The 10,650-nt window shown below is 40.5% G+C and overlaps 1 protein-coding gene across 1 annotated transcript; it reads left to right on the forward strand.

Annotated features, from left to right (window-relative positions):
* On the forward strand, window positions 1–9,658 carry LOC139368974 (interleukin-17 receptor D). Its single transcript, XM_071108507.1, has 12 exons — window positions 1–321; window positions 1,088–1,172; window positions 4,319–4,477; window positions 5,056–5,174; window positions 5,463–5,586; window positions 5,769–5,807; window positions 5,924–6,084; window positions 6,200–6,274; window positions 6,387–6,453; window positions 8,143–8,283; window positions 8,411–8,580; window positions 9,028–9,658. Exons 1-12 carry the CDS (start codon window positions 151–153, stop codon window positions 9,562–9,564), a joined length of 1,848 nt encoding a protein of 615 aa, XP_070964608.1. The 5' UTR covers window positions 1–150; the 3' UTR covers window positions 9,565–9,658.
* Window positions 9,659–10,650: the final 992 nt, after the last annotated feature.

The raw sequence follows: 10,650 nt of genomic DNA on the forward strand, positions 1-10,650 counted from the left end.
CTTCAAGATACCACACCCTTGTCTCCTTCACTCTCTCTCATGCACTCACCCCGATGTGTCGAAACTTCATAGCGTTCTCCACGCTGTACATACAAGGACCCGACAACACCTATTGTTTCACAGAAAACGGATATACAGTCCGATTGGGAGATGTTTGAGTCCAGGTGCTTTGCTTTTGGGCACTACTATGTGTGCTTTGGCAGCATGCGGAGATCCAAGCTCATCTTGCTCCACGTCCTGACTCTGAGTCAGTACCTCTGGGCCCAGGAGGACCTAACAGCCATCTCGCCACAGGACTGCAGTCTGGAATGTGTCCTGCAGGTAAGCCTCCACACACATGATTTAAGCCTCTGCCCACTACCTGACTTTCTATATCTTTCACAAGATGTTTGGCTAATTTTCTCTGCTATTGTTGGAACACTGAAGGGTAGGAATCAGACTGGGTTATTAGGAAAGGTGGATACCTAGTCAGTTGTACAAATGAATGTATTCAACTGAATTGTGTCTTCCGCACCTCTCTGAATTTTCTTCATTTTTTTATAATCTAACATATTACAAAGGTAACTGACCAGCGAAGGCCTGTGACATGCAGGATTTTTTTTTAAAAAAGGGCTAAATTAAGGACAACATCTTTAAATGGACTACAGAAGTACAAAATGATTAATCCCAGTACATAGTCAACTGTAGAGTAGATTTAAAGTAGTACGGTGATTGATCGTGTGAAGTTTTGCCCTAGTACAGTATGTACATTTCTCCCATCTGAAGTGATATATGCCATTAACAAGCAGATGCTTTTATCCAAAGTGATTTACAGCCATGCAAGCAAAGGTAGTAGGCAAGATGGAGGCCTTTAACCTACCTAGTATATTACCCACCTGACAAGTGAGAGCCTGGGCTCTCTGGCTGTTTCTGTTTTCTCTCTCATTTTCTCCAGCTGTGTGTTGTCTCTTAGACTAGCAATGACTCCTGAGGACACAGCCAAAAGGAAAAGGATGGCTCCTCCTCTCCTCCACCACTGTGTTTACCTATTCACGGCGTCACGTACAAGTCCTTTATGCATACCCTGTCCTCTCACACACCGTCTTAGGGGGGTCCGGGATGTATATACTGCAGAATCAGCAGAGAAGATGTTGGAAGAACCCTAGGCGTTCCCTCTGTCGAGGCATTTGGAAGTAAGTGTGTTTGACTGGTCTGACTAAACAGGTTCTCATCCTACAGAAATTATTCACATCTCTTTTACTTTTTTCCCCCCCACATTTTGTTGTTACAGCCTGAATTTAAAATGGATTAAATTGAAATGTTGTGTCACTGATCTATACACAATACCCCATAATGTCACAGTGGAACATTGTTGAGAAATTAATACAAACTCGAGTCAAATATTCATACCTTTTGTTGTGGCAAGCCTAAATAAGTTCAAGAGTAAAAATTTGTTAAAATAGCTTAATATGTTGCATAGACTCATTCCGTGTTCAATAATAGTGGTTAACATTCATTTTGAATGACTACCCCATCTTTGTACCCCCACACACACGTTTATCTGTAATGTCCCGCAATCGAGTAGTGAATATCAAGCACAAAGACCGGGGAGGTTTTCCAATGCCTCTCAAAGAAGGGCACTGATTTGTAGATGGGTACAAAAATCAGATGCTTAATATCTCTTTTACCATGGTGAGTTATTAATTAGGCTTTGATGGTGTAACAATACATCCCGTCATGACAAGGATACAGGAGTCCTTCCTAACTCAGTTGCCAGAGAGGAAGGAAACTGCTCAGGGATTTCACCATTAAGTCAATGGTGCTTTTAAACGTGTTACATAATTTAATGCTTGTGATATGAGAACTTAGGATGGATCAAAAACATTGTCGTTACTCTTCGATTCTAACCTAAATGACAGAGTGAAAATAAGGAAGCCTGTTCAGAATAAATAATATGCCAAAACATGCATCCTGTTTGCAACAAGGCACTTAAGTAATAATGCAAAACATTTGGCTAAGAAATGAACTTTTTGCCCTGAATACAAAGTGTTATGTTTGCCGCAAATACAATACAACACAACTCATCAATGAATACCTCTCCTGATATTTTCAAGCAGGGTGGTGGCTGCATCGTGTTATGTTACACTGGCCATCTGCAAGGACTAGGGAGTTTTAGAGGATAAAAAGAACCGGAATACAGCTATAAGCACAGACAAAATCCTAGAGGAAAACCTGATTCAGTCTGCTTTCCAACAGTCAATAAGAGACAAATTCACCTTTCAGCAGGACAATAACCTAAAACACAAGGCCAAATCTACACTGGAGTTGCTTTCCGAGACGACATAGGAACATTCTAAGTGGCCTAGTTATAGTTTTGACTTAAATCGTCTTGAAAATCTATGGAAAGACTTGAAAATGGCTGTCTAGCAATTATCAACAACTTGACAGCTTGAATAAGTTTTAGAAAGATTGGACAATATAGGTGTGCAAAGCTCTTAGAGACTTACCCAAAAAGACTCGAAGAATCATTAATGTAGATGCTAGCATGATTACAGATAAACATGAATGAATTGTGAATAATAATAATGATGAGTGAGAAAGTTAGAGGCATAAATATCAAGCCCCCACAGTTGTGTCCAGTTGGCTGGATGTCCTTTTGGGTGCTGGACAATTCTTGATACACACTGGAAACGGTTGAGTGTGAAAAACTCAGCAGCATTACAGTTCTTGACACAAACCATTGTGCCTGGGTCCTACAACCATACCCCTTTCAAAGGCACTCATATTTTAGTGTCTTTCCCATTCATCCTCTGAGTGGCACATATAAAATCCATGTCTAAATTGCTTCAAGGTTTAAAAATTGTAGCCTGTCTCCCCTTCATCTACACTGATTTGAAGTGTATTTAACAGGTGACATCAATAAGTGATCATAGTTTTCATCTGGTCAGTCTGTCATGGAAAGAGTAGGTGTTCTTAATGTTTTGTATACAGTACATTCAGAAGGTATTCAGACCCCTTCTCTTTTTCCACATTTTGTTACATTAGTCTTATTTTAAAATTGATTAAATGTTTTTCATCGTTAATCTACACACAATACCCCGTAATGACAAAGTGAAAACAGGTTTTTAGAAATGTTTGCAAATGTATTAAAAACAGAAATATCTTATTTACATAAGTATTCAGACCCTTTGCTATGAGATTTAATTGAGCTCAGATGGATCATGTTTCCATTGATCATTCTTGATGTTTCTACAACTTGATTGGAGTCCATCTGTGATAAATTCAATTGGTCGGACATGATTTGGAAAGATGATCAGGGAGGTGACCAAGAACTCGATGGTCACTCTGACAGAGCTCCAGAGTTCCTCTGTGGAGATGGGAGAACCTTCCAGAAGGACAACCATCTCTGCAGCACTCCACCAATCAGGCCTTTATGGTATAGTGGCCAGACGGAAGCCACTCCTCAGTAAAAGGCACATAACAGCCCGCTTGGAGTTTGCCAAAAGGCACCGAAGGACTCTCAGACAATGAGAAACAAGATTCTCTGGTCTGATGAAACCAAGACTGAACTCTTTGGCCTGAATGCCAGGACAACGACCCTAAGCACACAGCCAAGACAATGCAGGAGTGGCTTCGGGACAGGTCTCTGAATGTCCAATCGAACATCTCTGGAGAGACCTGAAAATAGCTGTGCAGTGATGCTCCCCATCCAACCTGACAGAGCTTGAGAGGATCTGCAGAGAAGAATGTGAGAAACTCCCCAAATACAGGTGTGCCAAGCTTGTGGCGTCATACCCAAGAAGACTCGAGGCTGTAATCTCTGCCAAAGGTGCTTCAACAAAGTACTGAGTAAAAGGTCTGAATACTTACACTACCGTTCAAAAGTTTGGGGTCACTTAGAAATGTCCTTGTTTTTGAAAAGCATTAAAATAACATCAAATTGATCAGAAATACAGTGTAGACATTGTTAATGTTGTAAATGTCTATTGACCTTACAGTGAAATGCTTACTTACAAGCCCTTAACCAACAATGCAGTTTTAAGAAAAATAACTTGTGTAAAAAATAACTGAGTTAAAAAAATAAAAGTAACAAATAATTAAAGAGCAGCAGTAAAATAACAGTAGCGAGACTATAAACAGGGGGCACCGGTTAGTCGACGTAATTGAGGTAATATGTACATGTAGGTAGAGTTAGTCAAGTGGTCCGAATTTTTCAAATGCACTGAGTGTGTGTGTATATATCTGTCTCACTGTATAATAAACACTGATTTTAAAATACAGCAGTGTGTTGTTCCATGTTAATCATTGCTATTATTATTATTATCATGAATTTCCCCAGGTTGTGTTCCGTGGCCATGTTTTGTCTTTCTGGGTGGACAGAGCTCTGATGTGTGCAAGCATTATGTCCATGCTCCACACGATGTGACTGTAGAGTTCGTAGCTGATGAGAACACTACATATGACACTATCGTTGTCTCCTGGCAACCCAGCCAGTTTGGTAAGACACAAACATAAGATACAAACCCTTTCCTGTAATCATCAATCGTCTACTGTAGAGCCAATGTAGTGGTCATTTATAATGTGGTTGTTTGTGATGTCACTCAAATTGAATATGAATTCATGGAATGAAAAGGTACAGGCCTAGATGGCATCAATCTGAAAATACAGTAATAATGGTGACTGTCATTGTGTATTGCCGTGAAAATTACATTCATGTTAATGAATAGTATTGCCATGCATTCCTGTGTTTTGTTAGTTGACTCACTCTTTACTGTGTATGTTAGTTGACTCACTTTACTGTGTATATTAGTTGACTCACTCTTTACTGTGTATATTAGTTGACTCACTCTTTACTGTGTATGTTAGTTGACTCACTCTTTACTGTGTATGTTAGTTGACTCACTCTTTACTGTGTATGTTAGTTGACTCACTCTTTACTGTGTATGTTAGTTGACTCACTCTTTACTGTGTATGTTAGTTGACTCACTCTTTACTGTGTATGTTAGTTGACTCACTCTTTACTGTGTATGTTAGTTGACTCACTCTTTACTGGCCTTGTCCCTGTGTTTGTTCCAGGGATCTCCTTCCTCAGAGGGTTCCAGGTCTCCCTTCAGGCCTTGGGAGGATCTCATATGGCCTGTCAGCTTTTTCTCTTTCAAATCAATATTTCTCTCTCTGCCTCACACGCCCAAACGGTAGGACACTTAGCTAACATGACACCATTCCTCAAAATTTGTCATAATCTTTTTGTTTAAAAACACATCTATGAAAAAGGTGGATAAAACCCAGTACAACCTCAATACCAAGTTCTTATAGAAGTTTTCTATAGTATATATTTTTTCTCACTGAAAGGTAGTGAAAGGGAAGCTACTGTAAAGTGAAACTGTTTAAAGTCAGAATGATAGATGTAATTGGACCAGTAAAGCAGGGTTTGTCTTGTCCAGATTCCAGACATGTTTAATAGGCTTTATTGGGTGTTGTAGGTGTACCAGTCAGACACCTTCGCCCGTCTAACCCTGGGGGCCCAGTATGCTGTCACTGTGATGGCCCTGCCAGTTCCTGAGTTGTGGGATAAATTCTATCACAGCACAATGTTCTCCACACGCAGTAAATCTTCCTTCTCAATATACAGTACCACATCAATGGAACACGAGAACAGTGTTCACTAACACTGTTGGCTTCATCTATGACATGTTTTTTATTTTGTACATTTACAATCAACCATAATCCAGTGACAAAAAAACAAGTGAATGTATTGTAAACGTGTGAATTCCCTTGCTGTTTTGCAGCATGCCCAGAGAAAAACGGACTTGAACATTGCAAGAAAGGTGAGAAATAAAACTCTGCTGCGTTTGTTTACAATCTTATGAACCGCTCTCTGTACCGCATTGGTTCATTTTGTTTGTAAACGTTTTTTGTTGTTGTTGTTTGTTTTCTGTTATAGATTGGTACCCAAAACATATAGAAGTTCAGCAGGAAGAGCATGACGTTATTGTGACGTTCAACCTTGCTCCCCCACATTTTGGAATCAATCGCTACTTCTCGTTATGTTATGGAGAGGGGCGGCAGGGAGGAGGTGGCCTGAAGAGATACATCATTAAACCTGTGAGTGAGAGCTTTTGATCCAACTATTTTACACGTCTACGTGGAGAATGATTTACTGTCATTATTAGTCTGCCGTGTATAAAGATTGCTACCTTTCTATTGTTACTTTCTGTAGAATTCCACAAAAAACAGAACTCACTACAGTTATCATCTCCAAGGCCTGATGGTAGGGTTCAACTACACGTGTGAGGTGAGTCATTAAAAATGTTACACGACTCATACTCTATACAAACAAAACGTATAGTTCCAGCCGATGTTTCCATAAATCACTCCTCTTTTTATTTTTATTTTTTTTATCGCAGATCGCAGTTGACGAGGTAGACGCTGTAAGAAAAACATTCAACGTTCAAGTGATGCAGATTAATCAAGGTATGTTCCAATCAATACCAACACTTATACAAGTTATACACATTCTTGTAGATATTTTTTTGCTGTGTACTTAGCGTGTTTTTTGATTGGTTTATTTTATTTTTTCCGTGTCATACACCAAATGGTATGGCCGTGAACACACTGATCCTTTAAGTACTTGTACACAAAACTAAATGATATGCAGAATGAATCATTAAGTATGGCCGTAAATCACCTTGTCATATTATGCAAACAATACACTTCTCCTTCTCCCCCTAGGTTTTGAAAAGAAATTGGGCAATGTCAAAAAACTCCCTTTCTGAAAATGAGAAACAGTGTAGTGTGTATAACAGTATAGAGCATATTTAGCTATTTATACTGAACAAAAATATAATCACAGTATGTAAACTGTTGGTCCCATGTTTGATGACCCAGAAATGTTCCATACGCAGAAAAAAAAAGCTTATTTCTCTCAATTTTTTTTTGCTGAAAATTTGTTTACATCCCTGTTAGTGAGCATTTTTTCATTTTACAAGATAATCCATCCACCTGACAGGTGTGCCATATCAAGAAGCTGATTAAAGAGCATTACACATGTGCACCTTGTGCTGGGGACAATAAAATGCCACTCTAAAATGTGCAGTTTTGTCACATAACATAATACCACAGATGTCTCAGGTTGAGGGACTGTGCAATTGGCATGCTGACTGCAGGAATGTCCACCAGAGCTGTTGCCAGAGAATTGAATGTAAATTTCTCTACCATAAGCCACCTCCATTGTTGTTTTAGAGAATTTGACGGTATGTCCAACCAGCCTCACAACCGCACACACTAATGTAACCACGCCAGCCCAGCACCTCCACATCTGGCTTCTTCACCTACGGGATTGTCTGAGACCAGTTACCTGGACAGCTGATGAAACTGCAGCTTTGCACAACCAAAATATTTCTGCACAAACTTTCAGAAACCGTCTCAGGGAAGGTCATCTGCGTGCTTGTCGTCCTCTTCAGGGCAGGCTGGAGAAGTGTGCTCTTCAAGAATGAATCCCGGTTTCAACTGTACCGGGCAACTAACACAATTTAATTTTATATATGGCAATTTGGATGCACAGAGATACCGTAACGAGATCCTGTGGTCCATTGTCGTGATATTCATCCACCGCCATCACCTCATGTTTCAGCATGATGATGCACAGCCCCATGTCGCAAGGATCTGTACACAATTCCTGGAAGCTGAAAATGTCCAAGTTCTTCCATGGCTTGCATACTCACCAGACATGTCACAGTTTGAGCATGTTTGGGGTGCTCTAGGTCGATGTGTACAACAGCGTGTTCCAGTTCCCGCCAATATCCAGCAACTTTGCAGAGCCGTTGAAAATGAGTGGTGCAACATTCCACAGGCGACAATCAACAGCCTGGTCGACTCTATGCGAAGGAAATGTGTTGCGATGCATGAGGCAAATGTTGGTCACACCAAATACTGACTGGTTTTCTGATCCATGCCACAACTGTTTTTTTTTAAAGGTATCTATGACCAACAGATGCGTATCTGTATTCCCGGGTCATGTAAAATCCACGGATTAGGGCTTAATAATTTAATTTCCATTGACTAATTTCCTTATGAACTGTAACTCAGTAAAAATCTTTGTAATTGTTGGCTGTTGTGTTTATATTTTGGTTTAGTGTATTTAGTCTACCTTGCTCCCCTCAGACCCACCTCCCACGGCCACTCCATCCCTGACCCTGCTGCTCCCTGTTGGCGTTGCCCTGGCAGCCGTGTTAGTGGTGTTATTACTGGCTGTCGTCTGGAAGAATCCCAGGCAGATTAGGAGGAAGACGGAGATAAATCCAGGTCGGCATTTTTTTACATTTCACCAACGATACCAATGCTTTCTTTGCATGTGCAGGTCAGACATACAAACGTTTTCCTCTAACAAGAACATGGTAATACAATATATATATATTTTTGTGGTTTTCAGAAATAATCGAGCAACATCATGACAATAATGGGAACGAGGAACATGTGTCACTGATCAGCAGGTTAACTCCGCCTCGACTACTGATTTGCTACAGCAGCGATGACGGCCACGCCCATGTCCGAGCTGTAATGCAACTAGCAGTCTTCCTGCAGCAGCACATGGCAACACAGGTAACACTGGGAGGAAAATATCAGTACGACAGAACGCCGTACAACGTTTAATTCAACACAAACGGTTCTGTACTGAACGACCAGTTGAAGAATGTTGTGATTTTAGTGGCCCAGAGAGGGATTGTGTGTGTGCCGTGTTGGACGTGATTTCAAATGGTCACATCCATATTGATCTCGCCACCCCTCGCCACACCCACCAAACAGGCTGTTGAAGAATGGTACACATTGTTTTGGCGGGAAACGTGTTATTTTATTTCAAACCGTTATGAAACGGCCATCTTTGAACCCGAATGGAATGCACGCCTGCCCTGGTCTGTGTTAAATGAATAGAAAATAAAAAATGACTGGTTGAAATTGCATTTTAAATGGACAAATGTAAATGTTATTTATATTATATTATTTGTATTATTATTATTATTATTATTTGTTGTTGCATTGTCATGCCAGGTGTTTCTGGACCTGTGGGATTCTCTAAGCTTGGCAGAGGAGGGGATCATGGGATGGCACTGCAGGAGGATCCAGGAGAGTGACTTTGTTCTGGTCATCTGTTCCCGGGGACTACAGAGGCGGCCAACAGAGAGAGATGCGGGGGAAAGCAGAAGCACCGCTGCAGCCGTAGTATCCCTGATGGGGGAAGAGCTTGGCCGTGCCAAAGCCAAGGGGAGAGACATCTCCAAGTACATGGCTGCTATATTTGAGTACTCTGAGGAGAAGGACATCCCTGCCGAGCTAGGGTTTGTGTCACGCTACACCCTACCTAGAGACTTGCCTTTGCTCTTCTCCCAGATCCATGGTGTGGCCCTACATAAGCCCGGGGAGTATCTGAAAATAGAACACATTACAGAGGAGGGTTACACCAAACTGCCAGCCGGTGCTGCTCTACAATGGTCTATATATGAAGCTGGCATGGCATTGACTAATCATCAGGAATCATGTGATGAATGGGGAGGTAAATCTCAAGACAATCATGTGGAATGTGTGTGAGCATCCCAGTTGGGCCCTGCACTGCAAACTCCGGGGCAATTGACACATGACGACTGTATTACCAGTATTATTAAAGCACTTCTTTCCAAAGTGATCCTCGATGGGGAACTATTCTGTGACTACTGAGCCGCGATAAGCTTTTAAAAATGGCCTTGCTTATACAATACGTTAGGAAGAATATATTATTGGTGTGCTGTGGTTAGGGTTGGCCATGGGCTATGGTGGATCATTTTAGATTCCCTACAAATAATCTGAGAATAACACCAGACACAATCTATACATTTTCATGAGATGTTTTGGGAATTACCACACTAACATATCACACAAGCAAACCCCTGAGGCTATCCATCTCTCTACACCGCTGATGTAGATGGAAAATTATTTTTGAAATGGGGAAATATAGGCTGAATAAATTCTGATTGTGAAAATGTTTGATGCCATGCGATTTTAATTAACTAAATATAAAATCCAGATGTATTTTCTTCTGGTACTGATATTTATTTACATTAATTATATTTATGTAGAATGCTATAGCCTGAACAGCCGCTAGTGGTCGCAGTTTACCTGTCTATTGACGGTCTCACAATCTGCAGGCTAGGATATAAACTAATTTGACAGTCATTTCATTGTCCAGAAAAAAATATGAATCAAATTAATATAGTTTTTATTTGCAATAGGCTACATTTTATGTTATTTCATATGTTATTTAATGAAGAAAGCTGCGGAATGGGAAACAGGATTTTGATTGCCTTGACAGTTGAATAGGTTTTCTCATCTCCGTTCTGCTAGCAGCAGGAAGTTATGCTGAACTTTTTTTCTCTCAAAATAAGAGTCCCCCTGCAAAGACACTAAACATTGGGAAAATCGATTTTCGAAGCACTCTAGTGCAGTGAAACGTGTTGCACAGCGTTGCAACAATCTAGGAAAAATAGATCAGCATTATTATTTTGAAAGTTTACACAAATATTGGTATGTTCAACTCTATTTAAATAGAGGGGTATGAAGTGCTCCTGGATGTGTATGAGAAAACCTGAACATATTTGGTTAGTAGAGACCCTGCTGAGTATTTTCCATCAAGCTTTGTTG

Source organism: Oncorhynchus clarkii, chromosome 16 (assembly GCF_045791955.1).
Source record: "Oncorhynchus clarkii lewisi isolate Uvic-CL-2024 chromosome 16, UVic_Ocla_1.0, whole genome shotgun sequence".
NCBI classification, from domain to species: Eukaryota; Metazoa; Chordata; class Actinopteri; order Salmoniformes; family Salmonidae; genus Oncorhynchus; species Oncorhynchus clarkii.